The following is a 12,434-nucleotide window of genomic DNA, read 5'->3' on the forward strand; positions in this document are numbered from 1 at the left end:
CAAGAGGACCTTACTTAACCCTTGCTGAGTTGATGTCAGCTCCATACCTTGAACCAACCTCCAGAACTGTGAGCAAAAACCAGCCTTTTCTCTTTATAAGAAGTCTGCTCAGGGCTGGGAAGGTGGCTCAGTGGTAGAGTGCTTGCCTTGCTTGCATGCATGAGGCCCCGAGTTCACTTCCTCAGTACCACATAAGCAGAAAAGGCCAGAAGTGGCACTGTGGCTCAAGTAATAGAGCATTAGCCTTGAGCTGAAGAACTCAGGGACAGAGCCTAGGCCCATGACAAAAAAAAAAAAAAGTCTGCTCAACAGACTGTTAAAACATAAACAGCCATAGAATAGCTAGTTCATGATTAAAAAGGAAAGCTTCTTTCAGAAAACCTACCTTTCGTAAGCCTAAAAGCCTTGAAATGTTCATCCCTTTGACTTAGTAATTTTATTTCTGAAAATCAAGTCTTAAATTACCAGACTTCTTTGAAAATATATATATAACAAAAAATAGAATTTTCCCATGATTAGTTCCTATGTATTTGTTAAAAATGAGGTTTTGTTTTTGTAATTTTTTATGCGTATGTATGTGTGTGTGCACTGGTACTGAGGCTTGAATTCAAGGCCTCAAACTCTCACTTGGCTTTTTGTTCAAGGTTGATGCACTACTACTTGAACCATAGCTCCACGAATCTTACAGACTTTTCTTCCCTGGCTGGCTTAGAACTGAGATCATCAGATCTCAGCCTCATGAATACGATTATGAGTATGAGCCACCAGCACCTAAGTTTTTTGTAATGTTTCTAATTGTTGTGAAAGATTATTCATTGAATAACAATTGGCAAAAAGAGCAATCAAGTTTTGAGGAAGCTAATATATTTGAAAGATAGTAAGTCAAATTGTAAACTGGTTAACATTGATTGGCAAATTCTCAGTTACTCTCATTTCCTCTTTTCTGAGGTTCAGATTGTACAGTAAATATTGATAACTAGGGGAGATGTACTCTGTTTTTTCTTGCATTGAATGTGTCAGTCTGAGGGAAAGTAGTTAGTAGCATTCTAAGTGTAAATGGGAGGGTCTCTGTAAGTCTCCTGTCAGCCTCCACTCTGCCTAGGTAGCATGCTAACAACTTCAAATGTATCATTTACACATACCCAATTTTAGGAGACTGACTGTCATGATCCTGAATACAGAGGAAGAAAGGAGGAACTTTTTATCTTTGCTGAATCCCTCCTGTGTGCTAGATTTTCACTTAATGTTCACAGTAACTCAAATGTGGGGTTTGACAATACTTTTCCCATTTTACCAATGAGGAAATAAAATTGAAATTAAGTGCTTGGCCCTGATTCTTTTAGCTGGTAATTGCCAGTAATTGCCAGTGTTGAAATTTCAACCTATATTCCAAAGCCCATGCTCTCTCCATTGTTTCCTGTCTGCAAGTTTTGCAGTTGTGAAATTCGATTTGCCATGGGAAAGCAAGTGTTAGCTAGTGGGCACCCATTCAAAACACTATTTTGGACTGTAAGCTAATGAATTAGGAAATAGCATCAAGGTAGAGTGAATGTCTCTTGTTACAGGCTTATCTAACTAGATATGGTTCCTGTCATTGAAATGCTGGCTCAGTCTTGTTTTTGCTTATTTCTTCTTTTTACTCAGATTGTAATCCATATCCAATCAAATATGTTAGAAGCCTTGATAGAGGTGCTACAGGGTGCTGCAGAAGGAAATTTATCAAGGTTTGTGAAAAGAAACAAGTTCTCAGAGGAAGTGGTAAGTAGGCATGTGCTGCATACATCTCTTAAAAAATGTTCACCAGTGACTTTTCTTTGTGGCCTCCAGGGCTTGAACTCAGGGCCTTGTGCATGCTATGCAGGCACTCTATCATTTGAGCCATATTCTCAGCCCTCTTTTTTCATTTTTTCTTTTCTTTTCTTTTATTGTTGTGAAAATACCGTGTAGAGGGGTTACAATTACATGGGCAAGATAATGTCTTTTTTTCTTTATTGTTTTTTTCAGGTAGGGTCTCACATTTTGCCTGGAGTGGCCTTAGACCACCCTCCTCCTACCTATAGCCTCCCAAACAGGTGGGATCACAGACACTTACCAGCGTACCTGGCTTATGATTAGATGGAATCTTGCTGACTTTTTGCCTGAGTTGGCCTTGAACACAGTCCCCTCCAGGGTACGCCTCCTGAGTAGTGTGAGCCACCATGCCCCTCCTCACCTGGTGTCTTCATTCTGTAACCCACCTCTTTAGAGACATTGTTGACTATGGTACCTTTTTTGTTGCTCCTGTTTTAAGACTTGCATGTGTCTTAAAAAAGACTTCTTTTTTTTTCTTTTTCTTCTTATACAATATCCTCCAAAATGTTTCCAATTTGTTTCCCTGCATTGTTATTATGGTTCTAATCTCTCTTTTTTAGTGGACCACAATTTTATGCCTTTTACCATCTTCCCCTGAAGCCTCCAAAACCTTTTCTCTACTTCTTACTCTCAGTTAATGACCTTGTTTTCCTGTTTAATGGAGAAAATAGATACAGTGAGAAGAAAATGACTACCACATTCAAGCTTCTGGCTCATTTCCCTACATGCACATAGTGTCTGGCAATTATCTGTCAGCCTCTAATTACTCACTAGATCACATCTCCTCTGCCCCTATTCCAGGAAATCAGTCTAAACATGTCTCACTCTTTTGAGCATCATCAATATCTCCTCCCTTGGATCATTTCTATCATCAAATAATACGTTATCGTATCTTTCATCTTAAAAAAAGAAGAAAATGAACCAGATGCTGGTAGCTCATGGCTCTAATCCTAGTTGTTCAGGAGCCTGAGATCTAAGGACCATATTTCCAGTCAGTCCCAGCAAACAAATCTGACAGGCTACTTATTTTCAGTTAACCAGCAAAAAGCCAGAAGTGGAGGTGTGGCTCAAGTGGTAAAGTGCTAACCTTGAGTGATAAAGCTAATTGAGACCAAAAGGCTCTGATTTTTAGCTCGGGTAGTGTCACCATAAAAAACAAAGCAAAACAAAAACCTTCTATCATGCCAATGGAAGCAAAGCATGTGTTTAGCTAGGAAAGTTGAACCTCATAAAACGTCAATTCTTCCCCAGCTAAGGTAATAAAATAAGGATACAGTCCCAATAAAAATACCACTATGTTTTCTTCTGTGTCTTCAATTTAGTTGAAAGAAGAACCAAAAGAGAATAGCTAGGAAGAGCCTGTGAAAAGAGAGAAATAAGAGGTATAAGGTAAAAAAACTATAGTGTGGCTTAACTCGACAGATTAATCTGTGGGACATAAGAGCAAGTCCAGAGATAGACCCAATTGCATGCCCAAATTTAGATGGAATGACCAGCATTTCCGATCAGAACGGACAGATTGGTACTGTGGCTCAAGTGGTAGTGTGCTAGTCTTGCGCTCTGAGTTCAGGGGCAGCACCCAGGCCCTGAGTTCAAGCCCCAGAACCGGCAAAAAAGAAAAATAGACTTGAAGAACTAGATGGTCCCTGTACATTTTGCAAGTTTGTTTCTACTTCTTAAAGGATATGAAGAACAAAGGACTCTTATAGAAACATAATGACTTGCTTTTCTTTTTTTCCAGCTAGCCAGAGTAAGGGAAAAAGTGAAAGATGTACCCACTCTTATGGCCAGATTTGATGAGATTTATGGGAAACTGCACATAAATGGCCAAGTCACCACTTACACCTTGGACGCTCTGCTCTGCCACACCCCCAAAGATAGGACATCCCACACCTTGCTACTAAAAAAGAGGACTATCAGCCATCGAACTCTTCAACCCCTCAACCAGTCCCTGCTGGCTGAGTAACTATTTTCAACCTTCCTCTTGGTTTGAGGAGCCTGAGAGGCAAGGCATCTTACTTCACCAGACATTTTGCTAACACTTGGTCTTCTGCTTAAATTTCAAGTCCATTGAGTGGTGACACATTGATTGAGAGGTTATGCTGCTGTGCCACTGTGAAGCTGCTCTTCAGTATCAAATGCCAATGGAAGAGCAGGGTCCTGTTTCCAGTACAAACCTCAACACCAGAAAAAAAAAAAAAAACCTAAGTATCATTGGGAAGGAATTTCACTGGAAGCCTAGTTGACCCCGACTCATTTTTCAAGGGAGGAATTACTTGAAAAATTAAACTTTGCTGAATTTAGATCTGAAACCCTCTTCTGCCATGATGGGAAATAACTAAGAATTGTTCCACTGTTCACCATCTTTTATCTGTGATCCTAAGCAAGGTACTTCAGCCCTCACTTTTCCATCTACAAAATAATGGTGTCTATGTGCATTTGCATATTGACTTGAAATTGTCATTCAAGGTTCAGTAGGGTTAAACTTTACCCAAAGTCAAGGAAATAAAAAAATATCTGACCAGACTTCTTGAGGTTGTGTTTATTTTCTTAGCATCATAAACAAAATCAGAATTTAACTTTCAGGAATATGTTAGGCCAGACATGTTGCTACATCACTTGGAACATAGGGGCAAGAGGATCACAAGCTCCAGGCCAGCCTGGAAGCTAAGTTTTTGAGATTCTAGTCCTACCCACCAGCTCAAAAAAAAAAAAAAAAAAAAGAAAGAAAGAAAAAGAAAAAAAATGCAAATAACACTTAAGGCATTTTAATAAAAAGTGCTTATGTTTTTACTGCATTTAAAAAAAGGAGAGAAGGTAAACTGTGTTTTTCAAAAGAAATGCCACTATCAAATACCAATGCTTATTAGTCTTCTATGTGGATTATAAATATTTGGTGGTTCATCTTGTTAATGCTTTTCCCTTTGGATGCGATGTTAGTTCTACAACAATTTGAAATACAGTATCTGGTCAGTTTTGCATATCAGGTCACTAGTGTATGGGAAAAGATACACAGCAGCTCCACACCTCCCCCTCCCCCAACTTGGCCTTTTGTTTCTGTAAGCCTGGAGGAGCTCCTTTGTGGCTTCCATGTTAGTGCTCATTACAGAGTAATCTAAGTTCCACTCAACAATAGGCTTAATTGTGGAAATAGGCTAAGCCTTAGCAATTTTTGTTAATAGCTTTATTGAGGATAACACAAAAATTCCACAAACTTTTAACCAATTCATAATAAATATTACTAAGAAGTTATAGAGCAAGTGAATATTTACTTGATACAAACCAGGTGCCAGTGGCTCATATCTGCGAGCTTAGGTACTTAGGAGACTGGTGTGATTCCAAACTAGCACCGGCAGAAAAGACTCCATTGCAGTGCAAGAACCTGGACAGGAAGTGAGATTCTGTCTCAAAAATAACCTGTACAGATAAGAGGCTGGAGGCATAGTTCAGTGGGAGAGTGCCAAGTCTTTTCTTTGAAGTAAATGTTTTGTATCCTTTTGGTTTTTGGTGGGTTTTGTTGTTTTTCAGAGACAGGGTCTACCTATGTAGCCCAAACTGATCTGGGACTCATGATCTTCCACAATTAGCCTCCTAAATGTGTTCACAACCATGCCCAGCCCCTGTTGCATCTTTTCAGTTTTCTGGTTTTTGTGGTACCAGTGCATCTAACCCAGTGCCTTGCACATGTAAGCAAGTGCTCTACCTCTGAGCTACATCTCCAGCCCTGTTTAATTTTTTTCTTATGTCTTAACATCTCAAGATTGTAACAGTATATATACTCACAGAGAACTGGTTAAAATACAGGCTGCTGGGTTCTATCTCCATTTCTAGTACTGTACATCTGAACTAAGGCCCAAGAATTTATGCATTTGAACTAGGACCAATGAGTAGAATTGCTAATGAATAATTAGGGCTCACCTGGGTAATGAAATTCAAGAGAAAAAGCTGTGTATCTTCATATAGATAGGAGGCTCAACTTTCGTACCCATTCTTGGTTATCTCTGGTCTCTGGTGAGGAGATGGAGGAGGAGGGAATCACCTTGTCTGTGGCATCTGCTGGGTGGCAGGGTTGATCCCAGCAGGCTGTGAGAGACTAGTGCTGGCACTCATTTCTGAGGTTTGCAACCTCTGCCATCTGCCCGACACTTAAGTGTCTTACTCTACTCTTGCAACAACCAACATAAAGTCATCCACAGGGTTCTTTGATAAGGAGTCCCAAGGCATTATCACTTAAGGATGATAAAAGTGTTTATGTTGCTTTCAAATACACAATAAATACATGCAAACTAAAAAGACAACATTTAGTAAAAACCATACTTTATAACATTTCTAGCTATAAGTGAGGGAAGGGGTGACATTGTCCAAAGAAAGAGTAAAACAAAAATGTATTCTTTACCTGACTTATATAACGGTAACCATTCTGTACATCAACTTTATAATAACAAAAAAATTTTTAAATTTCCATCTATAAATACGACTTGGAGGAATTAAACTTGGTAGATAAAATAGTCACTAAAAAAGTTACAGTGGGCCAGGCACTGGTGGCTCACACCTATAATCCTAGCTACTCAGGAGGCTGAGATCTGAGGATTGTGGTGCAGTTCACAGCCTGGGCAGGAAACTCCATGAGACTCTTATCTCCAGTAAACCACCAGAAAACTGGAAGTGGTGCTGTGGCTCAAGTGGTAGAGTGCTAGGCTAGCCTTGAGCTGAAGAGCTGAAGGACAGTGCCCAGGCCCAGAGTTCAACCTCACAACCAACAACAACAACAACAACAAAAAAGTTACAGTGGCAAAAGCAATTGGTCAGTAATACTTGATTTACATAAAAACTTTGTCACCAACCAAGTCATTGTAAAATAGATACCAATGCAAATGACTTAAGAAAAAAAAACTATTTCTTTAAAAAGGAAATGGCTCAATTACATTGCATAGAAAATGAGTCAAGGGATTAAGTTGATTTAAATACTATTTGCTCAAAAGGTATCTTCTCAGCAAAGAAGTGATTGTTACTGCAATTCTGGTGCATGTAGTTTTATGCATTTAACATGGAGTCAAAACGAGATCTTTTAAAAATGCCCTTATTCCTCATGGAGCTTGCATTATGCAAGTGCTAGCAACATCAAATGGGGAACTGGGCTGTTAGCCACATGACTACAATTGGGGTAAGTGCTGAGTGCAGGGTACATTCCATCAGTGGCCTTACGTAATAAGTAGTGGGCATTTGCACCCAGCACACTCCCATCCTAGGGACCACAGATTGTGATTGTTTTGACACAGAACGTACATTGCCTCGTGTCACTGCAGAACTTTTTCTACCTGTGTATATCTAGTCTCTCCTGAAGCTGATGTGTTTTCCTTTTCTAGTATATGATCCTCAAATGCCTATGAAGCATAATAAGTAGGGCCTTCATATTTTTTTAAATAAGTGAAGAAATTAATGGCAGGCTTTTGTTCATTGGAATAGTCTACCATGATATACTTCCCAGTTTCTCATACGCTGGTGGTTGTTTCCCCATTCACATAAGACAGAGCCAAGATAAGAAGGAGAAGGGGTTGGTTTGCACAGGAGACCTGGGCCCACCACCATATTCCTGTAGTGGCCCAGAGCCCCTCTCTCTGGCTCTGCTAGACCATGAGGGCTTCCTCAATAGTTTCAAGTACTCAACTAATCTGATAAGTGATTTGGGGAGAGATGGGGAAGCAGGGATTGACCACAAAGGTTCCAAGTGAAACTTTGCAAGCGCTAATGAAAGACAGTTAGATGCCACTTATGCTCCCCAACCCTCTTGCCTGCTGCGGCCTCCAAAGATGGAGGCCTTCAGGGAGGAGCCTGAGAGTCAGGCAGCAGCATCATGGCCATAAAGATGAAGGTGAGGGAAAAAGAAAAAAGTCCCAGAATGAAGGCAAACCACTACTTGCCTGGTTATCACTGGCCTGTTGCTAAAATGCCCCAAAGCTGGCTATTTTAGGAGAAAACATCCTCATTAATCAGACTCCCAAGAGGAATAAGAAGAGGGAAGACAGCTCACAAAGCCTCTTGGTATCATGGGCTGTAAACCAAGTCACATTCTTGACAGCCAAGCAGCAGAACATGCTGGTATAACCCATTGTGCCCCCAGCGGGACACATTCTGTAGGCATGCAAGCCAAGAGGATTATGGTGATCACCAGCTTCATAGCTGGAAATACCATACTAATTGTCAGGTAGCATGATGGGTGTGTTCTAGTTGCAATTGGCAAGATGGTCTCATGCACATCAAGGACAATTCTATTCCAATTGTGCTCACTGAGAGTCAAGGAGAAAACCAAGCAACAAACATGAGGCTTTAGGGCCAGAGGGTTTGTCTCTGTATAAAACTAGAGAGTGAACAAAATACCATTTCCAGTTTGGATTAACAGAGTTGCCTCTGCTGCGTTGGTGACAAGAAGTTCAACAGTAGTAGAGCTACTTAAGTCAGAGTTTATCAAAAGAACACATCTAATAAATAAGACGCCATTTCTCAGGTTTTGTGCACATATCTCACTGAGTTCTCAAGAAAACACCAGGAGGGACTTTGACCCCATTTTATAAATAAGGGGTCTAAACCTTAGAGATGTTAAGACGTTTGCTCCCAGACCCATGCAGACCCCAGGCAAACTCCCAGGTATGTGTGAACTTGTTTGAAGTGCAGGCAGGGCCATCCACCTAAGCCCAGCTGTAAATATCCCATTGTGGGCCCAACCAAAAGGCCCCCACCTTCCTTGACCTAGTGGCTTTTTCATTCACCTCTGCCTCCTTGCTCTTATCTCCTATAAAAACCCAGCTCCTGTCCCAACTCTTAGGTGCAACCTCCAAACTGCAGGAAGGTCTGTGCCCCTCGCTGTTCCTCAATAAGCAGTCCTCCCCTGTTGAGTCCTCCCCTGTTGATCAAGTCGGGCCTATTTCTTTCCCGTTCTCCTCCATTTTCCTAACAGAACAGTGTTTGAAAACAGACAATTGAATGTCAGAGCTTGTGGATCTATTGTCCATTTAAATGGTGCCTCTGTGTGTGTGTGTGTGTGTGTGTGTGTGTGTGTGTGTGTGTGTGTGTGTGAAATATACCCTGGTTATTCTTCAGTTGACGATCTTAGAATATGACAGTAGAGGGCACCCAAAGCCCCTATTTTGTAAAAGGTGCTATTTTTTTTTTTTTTTTTTTTTTTTCAAAAATGTCTTCCATTTTTTGGAATTTCGAGAATAGAGGCCTGCACAGGCTACACAGAAAAGCTGCTCATAGATAGACTTTAGGGGTAATGTAGGAGGTTGCCTTTATTCAGGGTAATAATGAGCTGTTGTTGAGAGGATTTAGGAGAGAGAAAGCAAGGAGGTTGATTCTCTGCAGAAAGAACATGAATGTATATGCGCACACACAAGCCTGGTCGTGCACATGAAACACAACAGATGTTTCATGAGAAAACATTGTAAAAGAGAAAGAAAAAGGATGGTGACTCACCCAAGCTGAAAAGAACTTTTCTTCTAAATTAACAGGACAAAAGAGTCATAATTAACTGTTAACCTTTATTTGCTAACGTGCCATTGAGAATTGAATAAGAATTAGGATCTTAACAATTTTGATTGTCATACCAGATTCATCAAATGACAGGCATGCCAAATATTTCATTTTGCAAGTTTCTTTCCATTTCTATTTTTAACCTTTGAGACAGTGGCACTATGTAGCCCATGTTGGCCTTGAACTTGCCATCTCCTTACCTATCCCTTCCAAGTGTTGGAAATTACAGGTGTACTCCACCATGCCCCACTTAAATTCCCTCCTTCTTAATGGTTCAGAGACTAGAAGATGACATGGGTCTCCAGCATTGGCAGCAAGTGAGGCATATCAGATTCAATTTTGCCTTTTGTCCATATTTCAATAAAACAATGTCTTAGGGTTTGTTTTCTTCTCCCTAAATTCTACTTCCTCTTTCTCCTCTCTCTGTTCTTCTGTGTTTTTTTTTGTCTTCCCCATTATTTTGTTAATGCTTCTCCCTTTGAAAATGAATATATTTTACGTCCCTTTTTTTGGGCTGGTCATGACAGAGGTTAGCTTCCTGTGCTGTCTTCTTCCAAGCACTGACTCAGAGGAGAAGCTGACTGCCAAGAACTTAGGAGAAACCCAAAGTTTGCTTCAGTCCTGGTTTTTTTTCTCCCCCAAGCTCCAAACCTCTTATTCCAAAGACCTGAACAAGTCAAGTTGAGAGAAGCAAGCAACATGTCTGTAAAAGAAGCCTGGCTACTTGGAGCTGTCCAGGACAAACCAGTCTACCTACCAGACACACCTACCATCCCTGTGTCTGTGGACACAGTTACATCCCTGACAGTATAGCATGGGCTGGAATTGCCAGCTCATACATTTTACTGCACTCCAAGGTTCATTTAATAAAGAGCGTTTAGCAAGTATCTATCTATTTACTTACTTATTTGTTTGCTAATTTATTTGCTGGTACCGCAGCTTGAACTCATGGCCTGGATATTGTCCCTTAGATTTTTCACTCAAGGCTGGCACTCTATCATATGAGTCACAGCTCTACTTCCAGCTTTTTTGGTGGTTAACTGGACATAAAAGAGTTTCTCAGATTTGTTTGGCCAGACTAGCTAAAAACTATGATCCTCAGATCTCAGCTTCCTGAGACTACTGGCTCATCACTGCTTTAATTTTTACTTATTCACTTATTTGTTTGTTTGCTTGTTGTACCAGTCACTGGACTTGAACTAAGAGCCTGTGTTTTGTCACTTAGTTTTTTTCACTTAAGGGCTGGTATTCTGCCACTCCAGCCATAGCTCCACTTCCGGCTTTTTGCTGGTTAATTAGATATACAGAACTTTCCTACCTGGGCTAGATTTAAACCTCAATCCTCAAATCTCAGGGCCCTGAGTAGCTACGATTGCAGGCACTCATCTTTATTGGGATTTAGTGATGATAATAGAAATATCTTTTCTTCTTCGCCCTTAGCTATCAAACTTTCCCATCCAAAAAAAAAAGTGCAAAGGAACAAGATCAAGTAACACAAAGTGAGCTTGAGGCTGGATTTGTTCCTGTCAGTTCCAATAGAACCACATGGAGTTACTAAGGACATTTACCCACGGGCAGTAACAACAGCACAGCAGTGAAGCAGTGACTCAGGTTTTGAGAAATTTAACCTGCGTGCAAACACATGACAATGTTTTCCTGGCAACCTGCAGTTTAACAGAATAGGAAATGAAAATCATCATTATCACTATAAGCTTCCTTTTTATGAGTTTCCATTACTGGGAGAGGTACCTCTGCTATTTATTGCCTGTCCCTCCCCCCTTCACTCTTTCCTTCCTTCCTTCCTTCCTTCCTTCCTTTTCTTTCTTTCTTTCTCTTTCTTTCTTTCTTTCTTTCTATTTCTCTCTTTCTTTCTCTCTTTCTTATTTCTCTTTCTTTCTTTCTTTATTTCTCTCTCTTTCTTTCTTCCTTTCTTTCTTTCTTTCTTTCTTTCTTTCTTTCTTCCTTTCTTTCTTCCTCTCTTTGTTTTGTATAACCTTCAAATAAAAAACAGAACATTTCCTCATGATTAAAGGTCTCAGGAGGGGCTGGGAAGGTGGCTCAGTGGTAAAGCACTTGCCTTGCATGCCTGAGGCCCTGGGTTTGATTCCTCAGCACCACATAAGCAAAAAGAAAAAAGCTGGAAGTGGCACTGTGGCTTAAGTGGTAGAGCGCTAACCTTGAGCTGAAGAGCTGAGGGACAGCGCCCAGGCCCAGAGTTCAGGCCCCACGACTAGACCCAAAAATAAATAAATAAATCTCTCAGGAATTGGCTGACCTCCTCTCAGGGGAAAAGGAAGGGGCACCCCTAAATTAGCTGCCCTCTGATCTCTGGAACAAAGAGACAAGAAAGAAAATGATCTAGAAGCACAGAACCATTTTCATGACAATAATTTGCATACCAAATCTATCCAAGCCCTAGAAAGCCTTAAGACTACCATTTGATCAGAGTGTCAGTCACTTGGGCAGCTGTGTTAGGTGTCTCTTAACCAAGAGGGGAAGCCAAGAGCAAGACTGCTCCTTCCTTAAGAAGAGACGGCTTTTGGGCTGGGAAGGTGACTCAGTGGTAGAGTGCTTGCCTTGCATGCATTAGGCCCTGGGTTCGATTCCTCAGCACCACATAAGCAGAAAAAAAAGCCGGAAGTGGCGCTGTGGCTCAAGTGGTAGAGCGCTAGCCTTGAGCTGAAGAGCTGAGGGACAGCGGCCAGGCCCAGAGTTAAGGCCCCACAACCAGACCGGAGGAGGAGGAGGAGGAGGAGGAGGAGGAGGAGGAGGAGGAAGAGGAGGCGGAGGAGGAGGAGGAGGAGGAAGAAGAGGAGGAGAAGCAGAAGGAGGAGGAGGAGCAGAAGAAGGAGCAGAAGAAGCAGAAGAAGCAGCAGAAGAAGCAGCAGAAGCAGAAGAAGCAGCAGAAGCAGAAGCAGAAGAAGCAGAAGCAGAAGCAGCAGAAGAAGAAGAAGCAGAAGCAGAAGAAGCAGAAGCAGAAGCAGAAGAAGCAGAAGAAGCAGAAGCAGAAGAAGCAGAAGCAGAAGAAGCAGAAGCAGAAGAAGCAGAAGCAG

The 12,434-nt window shown here is 41.2% G+C and overlaps 1 protein-coding gene across 1 annotated transcript in view; it reads left to right on the top strand.

Moving 5' to 3' along the window:
• Ptcd2 (pentatricopeptide repeat domain 2) overlaps positions 1-4,377 on the top strand; it is a 30,612-nt gene extending 26,235 nt beyond the window's left edge. Inside the window, exons 9-10 of the mRNA XM_042691055.1 lie at positions 1,645-1,758; positions 3,593-4,377. Coding sequence (XP_042546989.1) covers positions 1,645-1,758; positions 3,593-3,817 — 339 coding nt within the window. The 3' untranslated portion in view covers positions 3,818-4,377. The remainder of the gene's footprint in view (positions 1-1,644; positions 1,759-3,592) is intronic.
• Positions 4,378-12,434: the final 8,057 nt, after the last annotated feature.

Source organism: Dipodomys spectabilis, unplaced genomic scaffold (genome assembly GCF_019054845.1).
Source record: "Dipodomys spectabilis isolate Male_0828 unplaced genomic scaffold, ASM1905484v1 ptg000140l, whole genome shotgun sequence".
In the NCBI taxonomy this organism is placed as follows: Eukaryota; Metazoa; Chordata; class Mammalia; order Rodentia; family Heteromyidae; genus Dipodomys; species Dipodomys spectabilis.